The sequence below is a fragment of the Camelus bactrianus genome, chromosome 17 (assembly GCF_048773025.1).
Source record: "Camelus bactrianus isolate YW-2024 breed Bactrian camel chromosome 17, ASM4877302v1, whole genome shotgun sequence".
Taxonomy (NCBI): Eukaryota; Metazoa; Chordata; class Mammalia; order Artiodactyla; family Camelidae; genus Camelus; species Camelus bactrianus.
In genome coordinates, this window is record NC_133555.1 from 46540029 (window position 1) to 46564936 (window position 24908).

Here is a 24908-nt window from a genome sequence, read left to right on the forward strand (position 1 = left end):
CCTCTAATCTAGCCACCAAAACTATGCTCAACCAGACCTTCTCTCCTGGTCTCCAGTTTCCTCCAGGGCCAGGAAGAGGGGCTGTCACGGAGAAGACACCCAAACGTGGGCGCTGCGTCACTGGGGACTCGCGGAGACATAAGGAATGGATGACGGAAGTTCATCTTTGGCCTCTGCACCGGGTGGGAACGGTCCAGGCCTTCTTCCCACTCGTCAGGGGGGTGTGATTATACACGCAGTAGTCAGGCACACCCATGCGTAACTGAAGACAGACTGTCTTTGGGAACATGTGCTACACACCGAAAGGTGACAGAAAAGGTGCAACACCCCTTCCCACTCCTCTCCCTCAGTGAGATCCTTTTCCTTTGGCCACGGTGGTAACCACAGGCATGAGTCTGGAGAGCAGGACAAGGCTGTTGGGTATCTGGCCAACAAACATGAACTCAGGACACTTCTCTGCTGGACTAGGAAAGGTTAGGCACCCGGACAGCAGGTGGCGCTAGACCAGACTGGCCATCAGGAGGCAGGAGGTGTGTCCCCCCCAGGGACCAGCCTCCACCAGGCCTAAGCAAATCCCCCTCGTCCTCTCGTGTGTTAAGCACCCTCCTGCCTAAAGCTGGATGCACAGTTTCAACGCCTTCCCACGGCCGCCCTGGCTCATGAATTTGAGTTTCTGTCATTGGCACTTTGCCACCCAAAGCCCTCTGTCGCCTGGGCACAGCACCTGTTTCCTGGGTCTCTAAAAATATAAACATAAATTTAAGATGTGCTTTCTTGTGGCACATTAAATATAGAAGCAAAAAATAAACCCATTCATCCCTCCTAGGCCTCAAGTTCATTTCAGGAAGTGTATTTTTAGGTAACAAACTATTTTGAAATTCTCAACGTCTCCCAGACCCAGAGCTCTAAACTTAGCTGAAAACACAGGCCACAATGCTCTCTGAATCTTGTGTTCAATCTGAGACCAACACAACAATGAGTATATATATCTATATCTTCGACAATGGTTAGATTTGGATCCATGTATGAACCAGCTAAGTTAACCCTTCAGGCTTCCCTAGAAGACATGGCAAAGCAAAAAACAAAACTGAAAACTAGGCCATGTTCTGTTTAGTTTCAGACAAACTATTTGCTGGTTAGAAAGCTTTGTTGTTCTTAAATATAAAACCAAGCCTCCATGATGTGGAATTCTGCCTTCCCGCATTTTAGGATTTTAGCCTATAATAGTGGTTATCAACTTTGGGGGCATGTTGGAATCCAATACCTAAGGAGCTTTAAAAAAAGCCGTGAAGCAGCCATCCCAACATGCTGATTTAATTGTCCTGGAGGGTGGCCTGAACACCAGGGTTTTCAGAAGCTGCCCAGATGATTCTCAAGGTGCAATCAAGGCTGAGATGCTGACTTGGAGACAGTGTGAAACAACATCACTGGCACAAAGTAAACAACAAAAAATCGCCCTCCCTCCCCCCCCGGGCGCTGCATGCACAAACACACAGATGACTTATGGGACAGTGACGGGGTAGCCCCCCAGTCAAGCTGGGAGACGTCTCCTTGTGAAGGACATGCACCTCAAGCCATGTGATGCGTGCTCTGACACCGCAGATGGAAAGGAGCTTCCCTGGGCTGGCAGATCCTCTTCTAACAGAAGCTAAAAACAAAGTGTGAGAAAAGGAGTGGAGTCAGGAGTGACGGGAGAGGGAAAAGACAGCTGTGACGGGGGCTGGACGCGGTGTGGCAGCCACAGATGTGTTGACGAGTGTAAGTGCTTTAGATCTGATGCCTGCAAAACCCAATCAGGGAAGACACAAAAAAGATAGCCAAACAGAAAAAAAAAAAAAAAAAAAAAAAAAGGAAGAAGAAAAAAGGAAGGAAGAAAGAAAGAATAAAGGAAAGAAGAAGAGAGGGGCCAGCAGGCTACATGATTCCGGGACCCCTCCGATGACCCCTCCGATGGCAGCCGGACACACGGGTGCACAGCCTTGCTGCCCGACAGTGAGGCCGGAGCGAGAAATCGCTCCACCAGATTCTGGGGAAAAGGCAAAAGGCCAACTTCACTTCATAGTTGGAGGCACAGGCATGTGGAGAGAGGAGGCGGCGTGCAACGGGAGCGTGTACATATTAAGCACCCACTGTATGCAAGTTAACCCAGCCAGGGGGGCCTCATTTTTTCCTTCGTTAAAGCAAAAACTACCACAGCCAAGGTGAGCAAACTTTTGCGCTTGATCAGCTCTTTAATTTGAATTTGAAAAATTCAAAAGCCTTTACACAGGCTTACACTCCCATTCCCCCAGCCCCGCCAGCCACTCCCTGCGAGCTGACCTCAGGAGGCTCCCCACCTGGTCAATTTTGCCAGCAACTCACATCCCTCCGCTTGAGGCCAGTGCTGTCCTCGGCGAACACGTGCATTGGTGGGAAAGCCCCCTCCACCTTTGTTGGGGAGGGGTCACCTAATTCTGATAAAAGCGTTCTGAGCCCCCTCTAGGGTGAGGGGCAGAGAGAAATGCATACACACCTGTGCTCATCCATCCAGCGGGCTGGCTCACAGATTCCCTGATGGCCCCTGAGCCCCAGGCAAAGAATCCCATCGCAGAGCCCACTGAGGACCTGCAGGACAGCTCTCACCTGATCAGAGTGGGGCGCAGGGCCGGCCAGCGGGGCGGAGGGTGGAGATGGTCATTCATTCCATGTACAACTGCCTCTGTGCAGCCCCAGAGGTTACTGTCGTGATCTCAAGAAGCAAACAACACTTATGTCTCACACTTAATGCTTGTGAGGTCAAAGGAGTGAAGATACGTGTGCCTAGTCAGGGATGAAGTTGTTACTTCAAGCAACAACACAGCGAAAGCCTCCTGATTAACTCTACAGCAAACCCTACCGACTTGCAAATTCCTTCCAGTGCTGGTCTGAGAACGCTGCTCCCCAGTGTCTTCAGTTAAGATCCTCTCATATGAAGGTGTATTTTACGAACTAGGGACCCTCTGGGAGCAGCCCGCTGCCTCAGAGGATTTTCTCCCCAGAGTAGGTACATTAGCTCGTCATCACGTGCTCCAGAATGAGACGCTCTCTCGCCTAGAAAGCCAGCCAGCGAAGGAAGTGGGCAGGGACTGCCTGTTCTCATTCCGCATATGACAGGGTCATGTGGCCCATCACACTTCCTTCTCTTCAAACAGACCCAGGGTAAGAGCAAGCCCTTCAGTCTAAATCATACCGCCTTCCTCATTTGAGGGCTCGTTTCCCCCAAACTCGCTGCCTAGAGACAGGTCCCAGGTCTTGAGAAGATGAACCAAGGACGTGTTCAGTTGTGTCTATTTCTGGAACAGGGCTGTCGCCCTTGAAAGTCAATGAGGAGCAGCCGAGTAAGGTTCAGCCTTACTCCAGATAAATCGGATGGATCTTGCATGCAGCCTGTCAGTCCGTACCTTTGGAGTGGTGTCTACATGAGCTGAACTATTAGGTGAAACCTCAAAATTCCAGAAATAGCCCCAGACACTTTGCCAGGAAGGCACTGGCCTGTCTTTGAATTCACGCATCCGTCTACCGTCACTGTGTGGTACGTTTCGGGGGCACTTAGGACTGCATTTATTCCACAAAAGCCTGTGGATGTCTTGCTTATAGTGCGATGTCCTTCACAGCAGGATCCTTAAAGCTGATATAACCAAGTGCAGCATCTCAAAGAGGAACGCATGGCGACTGGTGGACAGAACTCACTGGGACTCAGGACACGGCTCCTTGGACATTAACAAGCACAGAAAGCCCCTGGGAATATGGGCTCTGTGTGTGTGTGTGTGTGTGTGTGTGTGTGTGTGTGTGTGTGTGTGTGTGTGTGTGTGTATTGGCTCATACACTTGTGAGGCGGGCAAGTCGGAAATTTCTAGGGCTGGTTGGCAGGTGGAAATTGAGGCAGGAATCAATGGTGCAGTTTTGAGGCAGAATTCCTTCTCTGGGAAACCGCAATTTCTGCTTGGGAGGCCTTCCAATGGATTGGATGAGGATAATCTACTTTTCTGAAAGTCAGCTGACTGTAGTTGTTGATTCTCTGCCACGTACGTTCACGGCGGCACCCGGATTCGTGCCTGATGAAAGACCGGGGCACTCAGAGCCGAGCCCAGCGCTCACAGGTACCATCGGGGTAGGACTGCGCCTCTGTTCACGCTCAGAGCAGGACGTCTGGGGAGAACCCCGCGTATGGCTGGCTGTGATGGCCCTTCCTCCACTCTTTCCGGGTCGAGCAAAATTAAGCCCCCCCCCCCCAGGCACATCTCATCTTCCAGTTATTTCCATCTGCTCTTTTCTTCAGCCTGGCCTCGTAAATGATCATGGGCCCAGAGGCTCTGATCACCACATGGGCTCAGAGCAGAAGGACTTGTTCTCTGAAAGGTTTTTCATTTGCAGTTGGCATTTCAGAGTCGGACACAGTGACACCCACCTGGCAGCCGGCCGCCGGGGTCTGTGGTGCTGGCACAGGCGCCCGGGGCCCCCACGACCAGGTGGGATGAGTCTGCTGGCCTCTCACAAGCACCCTCCCGCCCTGGACAAAGCAGCGAGTCAAACCACCTCGTGAGACCCTTCACGAAAGAAAGGCTTTCTTTCAGACAGGCTTTCATGAGCAAGTCAGAAACTTTGGCCAATGGCTGTAACCAAACAGATGAACAAAACAGATCTCGTGATTAAGTCGAAGACAGTTTAGGAAGATTTCCCCTCTCTGAACATCTATTGATTGCATCCTCAGAACTTCTAACACAAGGCAAAACCTTATTTTTTAGTTTTACTATTGTATTTTAACCCTCATCCCCTAAGTAATTATAGGTTATATTGAAAGCTGGAGAGGAGGGGCAGTCCCTCCCTAAAACAACCGTCACCCAAGGCCACCAGGATCATCAGTACTGGAGAAACCACTAAGATAACTGGGAGGCCAGAGTGTGCACAGGAAAGAAACCAAGACACTGGCCTGAAGGCATCCTTTTTTTTTTTCTTTCATGCAAATATTTTTGCAATAATAATACTCTTTAAAAACCTTCCAGGCATGACCTCATCTATACCCTAAAATCTCTTTGAAATGGCAGGGAAATCATTCTTAGTGGTGGTCAAAAACCTAGTAAGAAAAGACAGATATCTGTCCACACTGAAACTGCCAACCACGTGGTCAACCATTAGGGATTTATCAGGTCTCTGTAATATTCTCCACACAGCAAGAGACGTAAAACAAGTATTGGGTGGGTCCCTGCCCTCCAGGGGCTTGCATTCTAGATCAAGAGGCAAGATTGTCAAATGCTCCCAACTTGCTGTCTGTGCAAGCATGAGGTCAGAAAAAGTTAGAGTGCTGAACCAGGAGTACTCAGGTTCATGGGGGAGTTTGTCCTTGAAGGATGGGTGGTTTGGAGAGGCACAGGACAGACAGGCTCTCTGGGTGGGGAACGGAGCTCAGACCAGGAGACGTCGAGCAGAACCAGGGATCCCGACCTTCTAGGGGCTGGATCTCTGAAGACAGAGAATCATTCAACAGACATGCATCCTCTGTGTTCCAGACAGAACGGTGGAGAGGTACACGGATGTCCCAGGTGTGGACACTGTTCATAGGATGGCTCAGCCAGAACTGGATTCACAAGAGGCAGGAACAGGACCCCACTCTGGCAGCCTGGTCTCGTAACAGGAATATTCTATTCTAAAAATGCCCTGAAGAAACTCAACGCCTGGTTTAAAAACTAAAACTCAAGGGCTGGAGAATAAACCACTGATTCCGGATGGTTGTAGATCACCTTAATAAAGCACCAACCTAAATTCATTGTTATGTAGGTAACTGTGAATGCACTGGAGAGGGGGTGTGTGTATGTGAGTCTTTGACTTGTTCAACTGAAGAAATGTAACTTTGAGGCTTTCTTTCTTTCTGTTTTCTTTATTTTTTAAGCTTTTTTGGCTCATAAGTTTAAGAGTTCACTATGAATGGTTTTAAGAAAACCGTATAAATGTAAATTTGTATTCACCAAACAAGTAAATTTAGAGATTGAGGGATATTTGGAAGGAATTAATTCCATAGAGTACTTTAAGTTGAAAACTTGATTGTGCCTTTAAACTAGGATTTTTAAATTTTGATTTACAAGGAAATTGTAAAGGAGCTCTATATAGTATAAAACCAGCGGCAGCTGAATGGAAAAGTAATTGGCTTTTTCCAGGGACAAACATGAAACGACTGAACTGGAGTTTCAACTGCAGTCTTCCCTATTTAACATCCCCCTGCCCCAGTAACGCCAAATAACCCCCAAACATGCACGCTCTGTTTTCTTGCTTATCCTTGAATTTTTTGGATCATTTAAGGAATGAAGTGTAGCTTGCATTCTCCCAACACTTGCTGAATTTGACTTTTTTCGCCTTTGATATATATCCCAGAATCAGGTCACATATCAGGTGACAAAACTCAAACATTTAAAATGACTCTTGCAGGTGGAAATACTCTTCTGCTGCCAAAGGCCAAGTGTCAGACACCAGCACCGCTGTCACATCCGAAGAGCTGGAAACCTTGCCTCTCTCTCAGCCCCCTTCCTTCTTTAATCGGGATCTCAAGGATCAACACCCTTCTGAGAGCTGGGCAGAGGTGAGTGGCTGGCGACAAATACCACCGCCCACACTGCCAATTTTAGGTTATCACTGAAAAAGCTGATTTCAACAGAGCCTGCATCTGGCAAATCCTAACCGTGGCATCTTTGAAACGAGCCCCAAATCAAGAGCAAGTAGGGGCTGGGGCTGAGGAAAAGAGGAAATAAGGTGAAAAAAAAAAAGTCAAGCCACATCCATGCAGGTGGGGCATCAAGTGAAGGAGTGGACCGTGGCACTATCTCACAGACCAACAAAACCATCACCATCTTGCCAGCAAGTGCGTTCAGGTTGGCCCTTCACATAAAGTAACAGTAACTGAGAAAACAATTCTCCCTCCGTCTTCGGTATGACTTGGATGGTATACTGTAGCAACCAGGAGAATAACCCAGAGATTATTGAAAATAAAAGACGATTAACGAACTCTCTTAGTGACAGTCAAAACAAGGCTGGTAAATAGTCTGATAGCGGCAGGATAATGAGCCCACGATTTATGAAGCGCAATCGTGTGCCAATTCCGCTAAAATCGTCTGTTACTCACCGGAAAAATTAGCCAGCAGAAACAAACATGCCTCATTTATCTGCTCTGAAAGAGCCTTCAAATTAGCCCTTTATGGAAAGGTTGGGCAGGATAGGGCATGGTTCTTTTTTCAAGATGCTTGCCATCTTATAGGAAATAAAGGAACACATACAAAAATGATTTTTTTTTCTCAAAAGAACTCTGGACATGGAAAAGGTCTACCTGAAGATGCCCTTTTTCAGTAAGGTACTCATTCAGGGTTCAAACACTGCTTTAACTCACAGTGCTCAGGCCGCTGAACACAACACGGCAAAACGAACTCAAAATCCAGTAAGAAGGGCTTTTTTTTTTTTTTTTTTTTAAGGTAGCAGCTATTAGAGAATCAGAAAAATAGGCACGTGGAATGAAATGTTGGCTTCAACTGAGCAAGAAGTTTGGTCTGAATATCAGTTTCCGGTGAGATCGGGCTTGTCAATTATTAATCTCTCTGCGGAGGCTTTTCCCCACCTGTCTTTCCAAATCTGCCACAGCATCCGCACGCATGCACCGTGCCGGAAAGGTTTTTCAATTACAGTTTAAGGAAGGATGTGAAGATGACGGTCCAAGCAGAAGATTCCCATATTTGTGATCTGGAAAAGGGCTGGAAATACTCCTGCACTCAAGGGAGATACTCCGTTAAATGGTGAGTCCAAAAAGCTTGGTTTCTGGCCACCAAGTAACCCGGGTGGGGACCAGGATGAGAGATGCTGCGGGGGTGGACAGGGGCGAGGGCGGGCCCACAGGTGTATTCTGCTTGGCTTAAACTCTTTTCAAAATGTGAGCCAAGTTTTCCAATTAGGATATTTCACACGAAAAGCTGGATTTCCAACTCCACTTAAGAAAATAAAATATTTGGCAACTGTGTCATTATCCCATGACAACAGTTAGCTGGAGGTGAGGGGTGGTGGCACAAGCACCCCTACGTTTGCCCCATCCCTGCCACTCCCCGCTGCCCGGGCCCCGCGGCCATCTGAATGTTTACCATTAATGAGTATTTGACACATCTATTCGATTGTCTCTTCCAACTTTAGAGGTTCAGTTGGACTGTAAAAACTCGTGATTCACTAATCTGGATATTTTTCCAATATGCATTTGCTTCTTGAATACGCATACTCAAACTTAGGTTCAAGAAAAAGGAAAACTTTCTACTTTAGAAATCAGATCTGCATAGGATGATGATAATGATAATGATGATGATGATAATAATAAAAATAATAATAAAATGAGGGTTTGACACACACAGATGGGGAGGCAATGAGGCACCTTAAGATTATGGAATTCTAACCGGCTGAAATAAGGTTCCGTGGCTTTCTTTCTCAGGGACACTTGAATTCACAGCTGATGAGAGAACTGGAGAAAAATACTAGCAACATTTTACTAGGTTTTTAAAGCACCTAGGCAAGACGGGTTCTGTGCCACTGAGATACATGGGAAGCAATATTCCTTAACTTCTCCTTGAGGCCACTGACTCACGTAAAACTTCAGGATGGTCTACTATCCGAGTGGTCCTGGAGGGGAATTCCCAGCCAGCCGCAGGGAAGGTTCTGGACAGACAGTGAGCTCCCAGGTAATTACTCAGCCCTCCTCTGAACAAAGACTGGGCTGAACCCCATGCTCTTTAAGACCCGTTTCATTTCGGAAAATATTCTCAATTCCAATTCCACCGCCGCCCAAAGTCATGAAAGCTGAATAATTCAGACCCGTCCCAGCCCTGACCTGGCAGCCCAAGTTAAACAGGAGATGCTATGCTGCAGTTTGTAAGAAAACGATTCGATTTTTTTTTCTCTACTTACTGAGAAATCCACTCTTTGCAGCTTCCCAGCATGCTGTTTAAGTACCACCCCACCCCCGACCCGTGAACACCCAGATTTAAACCCAATCACTGCAGTTGACCAGTCTTGCAAGAACAAAACAGTGTCATCTGTGCCTCACGAGGTAGGAAGGAAGGAAAATTATGTCAGGTGACGGAGGGTCACTTTCCATTCAGACCCTAGAGGCATTTCCTCTAACTTCACGGGGCGTGTGGAGGAAATTCTGATTTAGAGCAGAGATTTTTACTGTAGCCATGGAAAGCAATGACTTTCCACATTAGACACATGTGTGTTGACTCCAAAGCCATTCTCTGGGCTCAGGTGAATGTAATAACGACAGTAATGTTAGCAGGTATGGTTACACAAAAGCATCCTTTCGCTCCGTCGATGCCTGGATGATGTGTCATGACAAACGGTCATGAAAGATGGGTCGGGTGGTTCTCATTCTCCAGAGGAGAGAATGTTTAAGGAACTCGCCGAGGTTGGCAGGCGGAGGCTGTAGGCTCCGTGAGGGCAGGACTGTTCTGTCTGTTCTGTTCCGGGACGGACAGCCTCAGCCCAGGGCTGGCCACATTAAAATAGGAGCTCAATAAATGCCTGCCCACCTCGGCAGAGGCCACAACTCAGAATCAAGCTCCTGCCATCTATTTACGGTGGGTTCTCCCCAAAATGCAAACTAAGGGAAAGAAATACAGTCAATTTTAAGGAAATGGAAGTAGAAAGCATGCAGAGTGTGGTCTCAGCCTCATGTCAACAGGGATCCATTTCCAGAAGGGCTGGGAGAGGCTCTGACTGGGCTAGCAGCAGCCCAGCCACCTTCTTCTCGTTGGCATCAGATGACGGACAAAAAGGCATGCTCAGATTCACTCTGGTGTCTAAGACAACACCGCACGCTCTGAAACCTCCCCCTTCACGCTGGTTCAAGCGGAGGAAGTGGAACAAAAGAGAAGCAAGTGTCAAGCTTTGTTCGGGCTTCAAGAAAGGACAACAAAGGGTAGGAAATCTGAAACGAAATCTGAGAATCTGCCCTTAGACGGGGCAGCTGTGCGTGTTTTGTCCCAGCGTGGTGGGAGGAGAGAGGGAGATGGTCTCTGCCCTTCCTGGACATCACTCAGGGCTGTCAGGACCTCACTGTTACTTGCAGGAGGCAGCCCAGAGGGCTCCGGGGAGCTCAGTCGTTGTGAGCGGTATGATGCCATCTTCTGAGGAGTGAAAAGTCAGTGGCGCTCCCCCGGGCCTGACAGCCCCACTAACGCCGGCAAGAGAAAGCGGCGTTCGCAGGATGCAGCTGCCTGCTTGTCAACAGGCTGCGGCAGCGTCACGACAGATCCCAGCCGTCTTTTTAATCCAGAAAAACGAGAACCGCAAAGTCCCGGAGTTGCGCGCCTTCTCGCTTTGTACTGGAATCCAGCCGGCCGCCTCCACCGATGAGCAGCGGTCACATGAGCAAACTGAAATTCCATTCCCCACTGGGGCCAAGGGTGGAATACTTTAACTTCAGCTTTGAAAGGTTCTGTATTACCTGCCACTAGGAAGTCAAACTACAACACTTTCTGGTTCTTTTTTATGCGTTTTTTTTTTAGGGGGGAGGTAATTATGTGTATCAATTTATTTCTTTTAATGGAGGTACTGGAGATTGAACCCAGGACCTCGTGCATGTTAGGCATGCACTCTACCATGGAGCTATACCCTCCCCCACTTTTTTTTTTTTTTTTAGTGGGGGGAGGTAATTAGGTTTACTTAGTATTTATTTATTCTTAGAGGAGGTACTGGGGACTGAACCCAGGACCTCATGCATGCTGGGCATGACTCTATCACTGAGCTATACCCTCCTCCGCTTTCTGGTTCTTAAGAAGACTTCTTGGGCAAGTTCTTCAAGGCAGCGAACTTTTGCCCCCTCCCCTCCACTCAAATAATCTTATTCATAAAACCTCCCCAGCGATGGAGGGAAGGCCAAGATGTGTAAGAACGCTGATGGCCCCGGAGGTGATCGAGAAAGCACATTCTGACTCTGCATTTCTGTCTCTTACCCATCTCAGGCTAATATTTTTACCAACACCAATGGGGGTGCAGACCGGCTCCGTTTCTTTGGAGTCCAACGTAAAAGAGATGTGTGTCTATCCTTGTAAAAAGAGGGAAGCAAAGATGAGAGACAGGGGTGGGGGTGGGCTTTGCAATGGCTTTAAGATGTCATGCCCCTATTTACAATGTGCCAGCAACTCGAGCATTAAGCCTAAGCTACATGGGCTGGTATTCAGGGCTCCCAGAACCTGACTCCCTTGCTGCTGAACAAACCCCTGGTCAGAAACCCTTTGGTATGTTAACTCCTTCAGCCTTCCCCACCCCCAGCATTTCTACCTCCCCACAGGATCTAACCTCGCAAGGCCAAGGGACCACCCCCAAGGGGGCCCGCCCAGGCCCCAGGAAGAGTTCAGCATCTCTGCCAGCAGCCTGAGGTTGACTGTGACCAGGAGAAGGACTCAGAGCATGGCCTCTCCAAGGATGTCCAGTGCCCGGCGCTGTCCAGAAGCAGAGGCCCCAGGGCGGTTAGCAGGCTGATGGCCCATGGGGCTGCGGTCAGGAGAGCTGGAGCCCAGCCTCTGTGTGGTCGGTAGGCATACATCGCAGGCAGGCATCTTTCCAGCTCCCCTCTGCTTCCTTGAAGCGAGTGCAGAAGTCTAACCTTGGCTAACAAGCGGTCAGTGGTACCCTGGAGTCGTGTCCAGCCTTTCAGAACCAAGTCAACTGTTTCTTCCTTTGAAGAGTCTCCGACCTCCAACCTGACCCACAGCACTGTTCTCCTTTGGCCTTGACTTTTAAGCGACTTGATTGTGAGGTGGGCTTTTACAGAGGCCTGGATCTACCCTGCTCTGCAGGTGAGTTTCCAGAAGTAAAGGGATTTTGATTCTCCTACAAATGGTACCTAAAAGATGACAATGTCTTTGCTGGAGGACATCAAGGGAGTACCCTGGTCAGATTCTCCATTTGTAACCCACCTGGGTTAGGTTACAGGAGCGTTTTTCAACCTGGATTCTGCAGGAGAATCACCTGGGGATCTTTTGAAACAATATTTGATGCCAAGGCCCTACCCCCAGGGCAAATGAATCAGAACTCTTATGGGTTTGGCTCAGGCATTGGGATTGTTTTAAAAACTCCCTGAATGATTCTAATGGCAGCCAGACTTAAAAACAAATACCATTCAAGAAGGACTGATTCTATATGGAGTGAAGAATTCGGCAGGGACACACTTAGGGGTTAGAGATGGGGGCCTGAGTACTGGACAGAGGTGGGCAGGCCTGCAAGCCATGGTTCTCAACTTCGCCTGCTGTTGGGAAGATCAAAGACTGCATTATAACTGAACCTTATTATAAGTGTACACAGGTAGGGTCAAGTCCAACCCAAGTCATCTTCTTATGTGACTCATAAGAAATGGTTCTGGGATGAGGCAGGGATCATAAACAGAAATGGCTCCAAGGCATTAGGTTATTTTGCACATTCTTCCAGAAAGACCATTTTGAGATTAATTTTTTAAGTACAGATTTTACAAGTTCCTATCATTTTAAAGGGTGGAAATCCTCTGCCAATCACCCGGGGGACAATAAACTGAAAGGAAGGTCTGTTTGAAAGATCTGAGCCGCAGGTTTCCTGTGAACGCTGAATTTCTAAAGTGTTTTGACCCCGTGAAGCAAGATGAATAGTAAGTTCAAGGAGACAAATGTGAGAAAGTGTATCTCCCTTCAGATAAACTGGCCCAGAAGTTAACAAGATACACAGTTCCTTTGGTCAGAGTTAACGGTCGTAGATAAGCTTTTCCTTAAGAAAAGCACAAAGCTAAGCAGATAAAAACACGCAGAAAAAGGGTTCGTTGTAAGTCAACACATCCCTGCAACTTAATTTCTCTTCCTGTTCTTTGTGATATTTTTCTTTTTTATTCGATTAAACCCAAATATATATTCAGCACCATCTAGATACCAGGTCCCAGAGAAGACCATTTCTGAAACGTTCAAAATTTGACTATTTTCCTTAGTACCATTACATTTGCCTTAAGAGGAATCAGTATGTAAGAATTACAAGTTTTTAAAGGATTATATAAAAGGTAGTACTCCAGAGGATTTACTATAAAGTCCCCTTTAAAGAGAAAGTGCATAAAAAGGTAACCCTGAAATGTATTGCAGTTTGAAGATCATCTCTCCAATTACAATATAAATCCATGAACCCAGTCGTTATTTACAGAAGCTCATCCGTTCCAGGAAACATTTGTGGATGACTGTGGATGGATGCGGTGCAGGAGAAAGAGGTCCCTGTCACGGATGGCGATGAGGTGCCGCTTTAATGCATTTCCTTAACCAAAATGAAGTAAAACGACATCACAACTCAACTTCTCCTTTCAGGTGGTGGGGAAGCAACACTTACGCAGACCAAGCTGCAGGAGGCTGGACCAGACACGAGCTGTGTGTGCTGCCAGCCCGAACCCAGCATCCTCTCCTCGGGGTCATCCTTCACCGCAGCCTTTGACGATGCCACAGTCACCCGAACGGACCTGGCGACTCCTCAAGGTATAACTTCTATCATAGCAAAGCACTTTGACTAAGGATTCGATGTCCATGTGACTCATGTTCTGCCCGTCAAAGCAAGTTCTGCCCTCCCTCCGGATTGACGTTGGTCTTTTCTTTTTTCTTTTTGGGAAAGGTTTATTTATTTAGTTACTTTTGGAGGAGGTACTGGGGATTGAACCCAGGACCTCGTGCATGCTAAGCACACATTCTACCACTTGAGCTATACCCTCCCCCCAGATGTTCATCTTTAAGAAGGACATCCCAGATGGTCCTTGACCTCTGAGCCTGTCTGGGGAAGATGCGTCCTTCCTCCGTAATGACACCCATGCCCCTGAGTATATTTGGCACCTCAGAGCTCTGGGAAGGAGCAAACCTACAGGACTGGAGTGAGTGCCACTGGCTTTTAGAAATGGCGACGTCTCACTGTGACAGTGGTGACATAACCCTCAGGAAAGGCAGACCGCACAGTATTAAAAAGAGAAACTGTCCCCACAAGAGAAGGGGAAAGAGAGAAATGACTCATGACACAGGCCGAACTCCAGTAAGACTGGTGGACCAAAACCCTCAGAGAGATGGCTCACAGGCGGGAATTCTCCTAAACGCGGCTTCTCAGGTTCGAGGCAAAGAACAAGGCCTCTGATGCCAACCCCTCCATCCCCGCTTCTACAGTTCAGCTACAGAAACGGAAAAGCATGACTGGACCCGAGTTTTGATCTTATATTTACTTAGAAAGTAAGCAGTGACGGAATACAGTGACTGAAAGTGGCTGAGCGATGAAAAGACAAATTGGTGACACTCTGTGGTGCCCCATGTGGTTTCGTCTCTCTGGGTCTCCAGCCCCACGTCTGTCCAATGGGACAACTACACCCACCTCAGAGGGCTGCTTCTGAGGTGCCACGTGCCATGCAAGTGAGCGTGTTCCACAGGTCACAACGCCCTCTATTAAAAGACGACTGTAGCCACACGTGGTCAATGTATCTTCTTCAGAGTGATCAGACGAGATGTTTCCCACTGGTCCTCTCCCCCTGTCAGTCTTACTGACAGCGCAGTTATTCAGATCACTTCTGTTTTCTGTTTCCCTGGCACTGGTTTTCCATCTGCCTCGACAAGTCAGCGAGTGACTATTCTTCCAACGTTTGCTGTGCTTTTGATTTTCATGGAACAGCTGTTTGAACAATGAAAGATGTTTTCTATGTCCCCAGGAGACCGGCACCAAAGAGGGCTGTGGGCAGAAAGGTTCACTGAAATCAGGCCCTCCCACTGCACCCAAGCTCACAGTGTCCGGAGGCGTATGTGGTTGTCAACCAGCACGGCCCTCAACCACACACTCCCATCAGGGACCAACCAGGACTGCATCTCTGGCCGCCCGGCGTGACTCGGGAGGGGGAGGGGGGTGGACGAGAAGAGACGCCGCACTGATCAGACTTTGCCAAGATTTTTCAGGGGCTTCCTCTGAAAACTCTCCTGAACATAAATTATTTTAGACTACGGGTTCTAATCAAAACAGTACATGGTATCAGAGGTCAGGGATTGTTTGGGGCTTCCTTTTCCAGAATTTAAAGATAAGTGTATAAATAAAGATATACAGGGAAGAACAGAACTGTTTTGACGGGCAGATCACCAGGCATCTAGCATCCAGTCCACTGCCGGACTCCACACAAGTTACAGGCTTAGAGCCGACGGGGTGAAAGGTGATTGTGGCTCCAAGAGTTATTCCACAAGTCAATATTGAACTTAAGAAATTAGATTCCCTCCTGTGCCTTGAAGATACTATACGCATCTCATTTATAAACTGGTAATAGGAAACACTTTTGAGTTTGGCAAAATGCTTCTCTAAGTGCTGAATAAATGTAAGTGATTATATAATTGCCACAAACATCCTCACCAACAGCCTCATCGAAATCTTGGAAGACTGATGTTCTCGGCAGTTTTGAAAGCTAACCGATGGCACATCAAATGAAAAGCCATTCTATTTGTAGTAAGTGCCACAGGATATTGAGACACACATTTCTTCTTTGACCTCCTTTTACCCCATCGATACAGCAGATAGGGCATAGCTAGTCCACATCTATGTGATTTTATGAAGTCTGAGGTTGCTCCAGAATTTCCATCGAGAAGGGTTCATGGGTGATGACTCAGCTGGAAGGGAGGCAGGAGACGTGTCTGGAAGCTACGCTGGTCCAGGAACCACACGCGCACCGGTGCCCGGAACGCACCTCAACCCCGGCCGGCCCTGCTGGGGCCTGTGGAGACCATGAGGATGGAGGCCCCCTAAGCATATGAGATGGTTTCCGTCCAGCAGGTAGAAGGCCTTCAGCCCCTCTCCACTGCACCAGCACCCCTCCACTCAACTGCCCCTTCTCCAAGCTTTCCAACACAGGAAATAACCTATGAGTCACAAAATGAAAGGCAGGACTGGCAAAAAAAAAAAAAAAAAAAAAAAAGGTCCTAAGTCAGATAGTCAGATAGTACGATTTACTTTATGACTTTTTCTGGGCTCGACAGTCATCACAGGTTGGGCCCTCTACACAAGAGTCCCACAAGCTGATAAATGAATCAAAGGCAGACTGATGGATGGAAAAACAACAGCCGGCAACACCCACGGATGGCAGCTCCCCCAAATTCACAGAAGCTAAAGGTTGAAGACCGAGAGGAACCCTCTACTGTAAAGAGTGATCAGACCGTCCGCAGTTTCCCACGAGCCCGTGGATCTCTCAAACAACACTCCAGGTGGTTATAACTAACCAAGTCGCTTGATGACACACTTGAGGGAAACGTAAGCAGCCTACCAAAAAAAAAAAAAAAAAAAAAACCTTATTACCCCCATGTTGGATTTCCAAGCAGAGTCCCTGGCCTTTAGCAATCATGAGTTCCCAATAGCAACAGTCTTTTAGCATGCTAAGTGCAAGGGGGAAGCAGACGGATGGCTCTCCCGCAACGAGCTTTCCTTCCAGGAAGGGAGTTAAGACACACACACACATCCATCCCCAGGCAGCTTCCAACCATGGCCATCGGAGAGAGAGCCAGGGGACAAACACAGGAAGTCTGACTGCAGACCCAACAGAAGAAGTGGGGTTTGGCCAGGCCTTCTTTCAAAGGAGCGAAGGTGTTGGAGGCCATGAGGAGAGAATGAGAAAGCTTCAAGGAGCAGAGCGGTAACAACACAGAAAAGATGAGTGGAACCAGGGCCTGAGACAGGCACCAGGGCAGAACCGGGGCTGGGGGAGAGGCTGGCCTCCTTCAGACATGCAGTCATCAAAGTGATGCTCGGTCCCATCTGTGCATCCCAGGAGCCAGGGATGCAGCCCCGACCTCAAAAGGGATGCGAGGACCATGCAGTCACCTGGGATCCAGGGAGAGGGTCCAGGGAAGGGTTTCCAGCAGGGGCCGCCTATCCAACATGACACCTGGCAGGCAGTTAACCGACGGCAGTGTATGTATGTGGAAGAGGAAAGGGGGCAAGGGGTGTCCATGGGCAGAAACCAACGAGGAGATCCTTACAGATGACAGAAAAGAAGAGTTCAGACTTGCGCTGCGGTAGCATAATTTCAGAGCAAAAATGAAACCAAATGGTTATGCATTTCCTGTAACGAGGTTCCTATTGTAAATAAGGTCTGATTAAGAGAGTCTAGGTTTTAAGATTTTAAATTTCTTCTGATAAATAAGTTGGGATTTGATGGAACAGGAAGCAGTGTGAGACGTCGGTTGCAATGGAAAGTTTTTTCTGGTTTTTTGTTTTTTTGGTTTTTTTGCCAAGTATAGTTAGGATGTCAAAAACAAACAAACAAAAAAAACAAAAAAAAACCCTTTCCACGGACCGTAGTATTACTGGAGCAAATGCTGAAAATATGCACCTGACTCTGTATTTCCCTTCAAAGACATTCGTGTTTGTTCTGCCAAACCCCCGGCCCCCTAAAATGCCCCGTTTTGACAATGCTATACCTTTGAGAGGCTCATAAGGCCTTTTCACTTCTTTGCACTGTTCTCATATCCTTGTTTCCTTAAAAAGGCTTGAGAAAGCCATGGATCACTCAAAATATTTACCATCGTAGGAGAAAACATGCAGATAAATTTCACCTTGCCTCGTGTTCTCAACACACAGAGGAAATGCAACCGAGGCCCTGGGAAATGTTTAAAAAAAAAAGTGTCTAAGTGAAATCGGAGAGAAGTTGAATGAATAGAGCTACAGTTTCCTGCAGGAAAATACAAGCCACGAAAAACTGAATTTCCCCAAGGAAATACAACACTACGATTACAGACAAACTCTTAGCTTTCTCATTAATGAGCAATCTCTCTAGCCCAGGGAAAATATGATACAGTCAACAAAACCTAATTCTGTGCCCAAAGGCGCGTTGCCGGTGACAGGTCCACCCCCAGCACTGGAAAGCCCATGTGCTATAGGTCACAAGGTTACAAGTTATAAATCAGGCCAGCAAAGTGCTCAGTAAAATGGGTTTTATCCTTCTCCTTTGATTGACAAACACATCTTCATAACATCTGCAAGATCAAGTTCAACTTTCAAACTCCTGAACAGCTCAGAGTCCAGCCCTCGCACTGGATGGTGTGGGAAAACGTGGTCCCAGGTCTGGCCAACGACTTAACCCTCCTCTTTCCACTGCCTGCTCTCTCTGGCACCAAGAGGTACCTTGTGAGAGGTGTACGGACATCCAAGTTTTAGCCCTCACACCCCACACCCCCCGTCACAGCCGTCCCTTTGCCCCCCGGCTCAGGCCCCCAGACCAGCGGCTATGAAGGCCCTCAGGAAGATGGGCCCCAAGATCCTAACAGCTGGTCCACCAAGGCCACCTGAACGGTGAACTTCGGGTTCCCAGTACCTGAAACGTCATCTAGAAAAGGGGGAGGACTCTGGACTCAGAGGCCCACAGTCTCCTCACCCCACAGACAGGGGCCTGGTCAGAGAATAAAAGCAGCGCCCTCTAAAACCCAAGCCAGAGGCTCCATTTGCCCGTATACTAGGCCCATCTTTCAGCTGAGCTGAAAAAACTGGGGGGGGGGGGGGGATAGAAAAAATACATCAGAAAAGAGAAAACATATATAAAATAAAGAGCAGCGTGTCCTGACAGCAGGCAGCCTCTCCAGGTACAAACTCACCCATCACAGGCACCTGCCCTGCGCTAAATCCACCCTAATGATCCAAAGCTTTGGTCCTGCCAATAACATACAGACACTAGGGAGCCCTAAGGGCCTGAGCAGAGATGCTACATTGACCACAGGCGAGGAGACAGTTGCTTCGTGTTCACGGCCAAGACCTAAAAGTAAAAGGCAAGTCCCTTTGGGAGGAGAAGAGTATTAACCACCTAGACGCTTTCCAGTGCGTTGGACCTCAAAAGTCAAACCACCCCTCTTCGTTATGCTAGATAAAGTCTACTTTTTCTGTCCTCACCAGCAGTAGTCTGAAGTCTGTGCACGGATCCTGGTCCTGCACGCCTGGAATCTGGGGTGGACAATACACATCTCTAAAGACTCTGCGGGTCCAAATGGTATAAATGGCCAAAGCTCAGGTCACCCGTGGTGGGTCCCGCCACCAAGACCCCACTGTCAGACTAGGCACAGTAGAGATTGCCTGGGCAAAGAGACCACCCCATCTGGATTTTCTGTAGTACACCGACATTCAGATCAGAGGCAGATTGTGCAAGCAAAGCACATCCTGATCTCAGGGGCACTGGATGGATGCTGGATGGTTAAAGTTCCCCCTTTCTGAATGTGATGCCCCTTTATCCATGTTCTGTGGAAATCAGCTACATCATGCCATGCAGTAGCCAGGAAGTACATTTCTCCTTCGCCCTCTTTTAAACTGTTTCGGGTGGTTTGCGTCACACCTGAATAGTACCCACGCGGCTCGTCAGCAGACAGCGGCTGCCCCAGGGCCGCACTTCCCTTAGACCAACCCTGCTTCACTGCTTATAAACCAAAACAGAAGACCCTGATGAAAAAAGAAACTTCAAAGCTAAATTTAGATTTCAGCATTTCATTTTTTAATGAACACAGCCTTCAAGAAGGAGTGGGGGGAAGCAAAATCAGTATTTATTGGAAATTGGAAGTCTTTGGCAAACCTTTTAAAAAGTTTTGCCAATGGCTCTGAATGTCCTCCACTAACTCAAAATGTTATTGTGTAACTCAAAATGCTTAAAGGGGCTGGATGAAAACATCTAGCAGCTTTCCACCGTGTTTGTCAGAGGTCGAAGCATCGTTTTCCATAGCTCATCGGGATAAAAGAACCAATTACATAGTATAAAACAGCCAAATTGCCTATTGAGATCAGAGCCAAAACTATTCTCCCTGAAAGTACAGATTCTACCATTCAGACCAAATGCCCAATACACAGTGACTGCCTGGTGGCTAAAAGGCTCCACTGGGTGAGACCACCTCCAGGAGGGTGAAGTCGAGGCTCAGCTCATCATCTCCTGGGCACTAAGTGATGTGCCAGGCGCCGGGGGAGACCCTGGAGACAGAGAAATGAGTCAGACAAACCCATTGCCTTTGAGAAAATTAAAGGCCTAACGGGCAAGAGTCATGTAAAGATACCATTCCGCCTTGCTATTGTTAACAAGCCAAAAGAGAGGCCTGGGGAGGGAACCTTCAGTGCCCCCCAGGGCATTCAAAGCAGGTTTCCTTGAGAAGATGACCCTTAAGTGAAGACTTAGAACATGAGTTTAAATGATCCCAGTAGCACGAGTTCCACGCAGACAGCAGCACGGACAAGGCAGAGCTGCCCAAACCCCCAGGGTGAGCACGCAGGGTGAGGGGTCTGGACCAGAAAGTGTGCATGTGAGGCTGAAGAATCAGTCACTGGGGGCCTTGTTAGGGCTGGTTAAGGAGTTAGTAATAATAGTGGACACTGATATTTACTGAACATACACTACCTTTAATATGTGGGCATGATGCTAAGCACTTTGAAGCATTATTTGATTTAATCCTCACCCTAACACCTTAATCCCCATTTCACAGATGAGGGCCCTGAGGGGTAGGGAAGCAAAGAAGCTGTAACAGGCTACACAGCCAGGAAGCAGAGATGGGTCTGGAACCCAGGATGGCCTGAATCCACAGTGTGTCCCCTTCCCTCTTCCACCTCCATCCAGCCTCCCTCAAAGGAAAGACTGGATGGACACACTGGACCGATCTTGCCAGCTACAGGATGGAGAAGTGAGGTGGCCCAACTGGGGGCCTGGAACAAGGTAGGTATAGAAAAGATCAATGGAAACACATGTGCACAGGGACAGTGGGGGACTGGGAAGAAACAGCACGCACCCCCTCCCCCGACAGCAAACTCAGCAACAGAGTGGGCTTCTGACAAAGGGGTCCAGGGTCCCTAGTACTTCCAAGCACACAGGGTTAAAATCTGCATCCTTCCCTCTGCCTCAACACGCTCCCACATGTTAGACTCAGTGGAAGCAAAGACTTGTTCACTTGGATGCTGTCTCCAGGTCTAAGCCTCCTGCCTGGTGATGTTCTAAACATACTGTGGAAAAGGAAGAATGAGTGACGGCCACAGTGGCACCAATGAAGTGTCAGTCTTTTTTTTTTCCTTGAATTTTTTTGTTTTGTCTTTTTTTTTTTTTTTTGAGGGGAAGGGTAATTAGTTTTATTTATTTTAATGAAGGTACTGTGGATTGAACCCAGGGCCTCGTGCATGCTAAGCACACACTCTACCACTGAGCTATACCCTCCTCCCCTCTTGAACTATCATTCTTAATTGGAAAAGTAAACAGTTAAAAAAAGAAAAGATTTAAAAACTGTGCTGATAACTGAAATAGAGAACATTTTGCAGGTGTGCTGACTCCACAGACAGCAAGGAGGACTCATCATTTCGAGGTGGGGCGCTGCCTTGGAAAAAAGGCCAGGAATCCAAACATGGTGAGTGTCTGATACCAACCATAACTGGTTGCAAATAAGATGTCAGTCATGGAAGTGGCCCAAAGGTAAAAACGTGCTTTCTGGGAGCGAAAGCAAACAGACCAAAGACCACATTGTAGGCCCAGTGATTTCCAGTCTCTGACCCCGACAAAATCAGCAGTGATTTGGGGAAAGGAGTTTTATCTGTCTGACACTTTTAACAACATTGAGTCTTCAACAAGAATCTCTTGTGAGGCGTCTGCAAAGTAAAAGCCATATTTTTCAGATCTGAAGAGTTTTCAGACATTACAGTTCTCCCCCAAAGAATAATTACTTAATTTGGGGCACTTAGGAAGAGTGAACCTACTGAGTCAAAAACAAAAACTAAAAAACTTTTAAGTCTGTGTCATAGTGAAGTTTGCTCTTACACTCAAATCCTTTGCCCACGTGTCAATATACTAAACTAAATGGAAGATGGGTTTTTTAGGTAATGTAAGAGGTGGCTGTAAACAATCCTATTTCCTCTTACCTTATCACACATTAGTTCAACCATTTTGAGGCTTTAATTCCATAAAAATATGAGATCTTTGGGTTTTGTAGCACTGTTTAAAAGCCTAAATAAAAAGCCACTTGGCCTTTAAGCTAATTGTTTAAAAGTGTGTGTGTAGATGAACTGAAACTGAATTACTGAGTCTGGAATTTGCAACTCATAAATCTTATCCTTGTAAACAAAACCTAACAAAATCAGGGCCCACTAATTTCCTTCTTTCGTAATCTGAAACAAAAGTTGTAATGATTTTTAATGTACACAAAACTAAGGGTTTTTTTTTTAACCCTTGCTTATTTATTAGCAAACTCTAACTCCGTTTTTAAGAGTTTGGGATATAGAGACAGTTGAACATTCTGGTACTGCAATGTAAGAAAACATCCAAGAAGGAAAAAAGAAAAGAAAACATTCAAGAAGGACACAGTGGGATTTTATTCAACTGAAGGACTCAAATTTGTGTTAGGATTTTTTGTTTACAAGAACGTTTCTTCCTCATTCCATTAAAAACGTCCATCTCCATGTCCCCTTCAACATAAAACATGATTTTAAAAAGCTCTCAGTCCACTTCAAGTACTCCGAAAGGTCCCATGGGGAACATGATGCCTATTTCTTCTAGACAAAAACCAAAGGTAAGTCTGCCCACGGCCCTCCAATGATGTTGGCTCTCAGAGACTCCTCCTTTCATCGCAAATCCTCTCCAAGTCACCAAAGGGGAGGAGAGGGGCAGAAGATGTCAAAGACGAAGGGAATGTAAACTTATCCAAATCTCACCACATCATCCCACAGATGAGGAGACTGAGGCCCAGCACCGTCCAAACACTCAAGTTACCAGACCCCAGAGGCAAATACTCAGTTATGCAGATCAGAGCTGCAAAATTTCTTTCAAGGTCTCAGGGGTTCGATACGTTCCATAACAAATCCTTAAGAGCTGAATTCCTGCCTTTTCCCCTCTCAAAACCCTCTAAAGGTCAAGATCAGGTGGGCAGGGGAGCCACGGTTTTAACCCTTCCGTTTCCACCACACATGCCTGCAGAGACCCTTCCAGGCCGGAAGGCGGGGTTGTCCTGCTCCAGGCAATCGTGCCCGGGACCTGGCACCTGGCACCTAGCGGGCACTCAGTAAATACTCCGCTTCCACCTGACAAGCCCCACTCCCTGCTCCATCCACGCCAGTCGGCAGCGGAGCCAGACAACTTTCCTTTGGAAGTCGCTGCTTTTCTTGAAACTTTGGTACAGGAACTCCGGGCCAAGTCGCCGGCTCAGGGAGGCCTGTGGCCCTCGGCAGGAGCTGAGGAAGGGGTCCCCTGCCATTTCGGGGCGGCTGGGCCATCCCGGGTGGGGACCCAGGTGTGCCCGCCGCTTGGAGGCCGCTCGGGCCGCGGCTCCTGCCTGCGCGGATCACCAACTTCTCAAACTTCCCTTTCCGGGGGTGGGGGTGCCCGGGACGCGGCGGGCACTGCGCCTTTCCTGCCCGCGCAAAGGGGGCCCCGCGCCCCCGGCCACTCTCCCGGAGACCTGCAAAGAAAAACGCACCCGTCCCCGCGTGGGGCAGGGGGCACCGGGGCGCGGGCCGCGGGGCCACGTCCCGGCTTCCGCCCGCGCCCGCCGCCGGGGCCGACTGTCAGCGCAAGCCCGGCCGGGACCCGCGGACCCCGGCGCCGCGCCGGGGCTGGGGGCCACTCACCCGACTTGGGAACGTGCGGCGGGATGGTGCTGGCGATGCGCGTCCACAGGACGACGTGCAGCAGCCACAGGCCCCCGAGCAGCCCCCGGCCCATGGCAGCCCCCGCCGCTCGGCATAGACCGGCCCGCGCGCGCCCGCGGCGCCTCCGCGCCGCGCCCTGGGGACCCCGCGCCGGGCGCCGGGCAGCGGTGCGGCCAGATGTGGCGCCGGCCGGCCGCGCGGAGGGGCCCCGGCGGCCGAGGGGAGCTGCGCGGGAGGCCGGCCCGGGCCCGGCGGGTGCGCGCGCGGCGTGTCGTCGGTCCCGGCGCGCGAGTGACTCACGACTTCACCCGGGCGCCGCGGGGGAAACAGGAAACTCCTCGCCAACAGCTGGGCAGGACCTCTCGCCGCCCCGGAGCCTTCTCCCTGGGCTCGGCTCCCAGCCCTCGCCCTCCCTCGCAGCTGCCAATCACGTCCCCGGGACCGGCCCCCCTCCGAGGACGGCGCTGGCAAACTTTCAGCGGCCCCTCGCCGCCCTCGCGAGTTCCTGACTGTTTCCTGAGCGGAGGACGAAGCGCACGCGTTTGAGAAAGTCACCGAACCCCTGAACGTAGAAAGTGGCCGCGCTTGCCCCCGCACCCAAAGCAGCACCCTCCCTCTCCCCCTCCCTCCCGCGTATTCTTAGCGCCTCACGGCAGTGTTGGCAAACGCCAAGTGGCGAGCCAAGCGTGGAGATGCTAAAACCTGAGTCGTGGGCTCGTTTTTTTCAAATAAAACGGTAAGTATTGCCCGCTTAAATCTTGGTTTCGGTTGTCCACACACACACACACACACACCCCGTCCCCGCGGTGAAATATTTTTCTTACTGGAGGTGGAAATCCGGAAGTTTGTTCTCAGACTTGAATGTGCCTGTGGACCACCTGAAAGTCTTGCTAAAACGCGGATTCTGATTCAGAACCCAAGAAGCAGCATTTCTGAAGAGCTCGGGTGGAGCCCCAAAGCCCTTTCTTCCTGCGGGTGACTCAGTGAGCAGTTGTAAAGGATTAAGGCATCCCACGAGGATGATGGCGGGAAGTGTTATCTTCAGAGTGTTATCAGGTGTGAAGGAGCCCCCTTTGCTCTTTCCCATGCGTCTTGGTTGGATAATGACTTAACGTGCGCACCCTACTTCCAGCCCCCAAAGACTTAGATTTCGTACAGCCCTGTGGTCAAGACATCTTCCAGCAGGTTACACAGTAAACTCCTTTATCTGAGAGAAAGCTTGTTTGCAGAGGCAGGTGGCCAGGCTTACTGGGAATAATGGCAAATAGCTCTCCCAGTCCATCTAAGAG

The 24908-nt window shown here is 48.8% G+C and overlaps 1 protein-coding gene across 1 annotated transcript in view; it reads right to left on the reverse strand.

Moving 5' to 3' along the window:
* TGFBR2 (transforming growth factor beta receptor 2) overlaps nucleotides 1-23732 on the reverse strand; it is a 54115-nt gene extending 30383 nt beyond the window's left edge. The window contains exon 1 of the mRNA XM_074345360.1: nucleotides 23599-23732. Within this exon, the coding sequence (XP_074201461.1) occupies nucleotides 23599-23692 (94 nt within the window). The 5' untranslated portion in view covers nucleotides 23693-23732. The remainder of the gene's footprint in view (nucleotides 1-23598) is intronic.
* Nucleotides 23733-24908: the final 1176 nt, after the last annotated feature.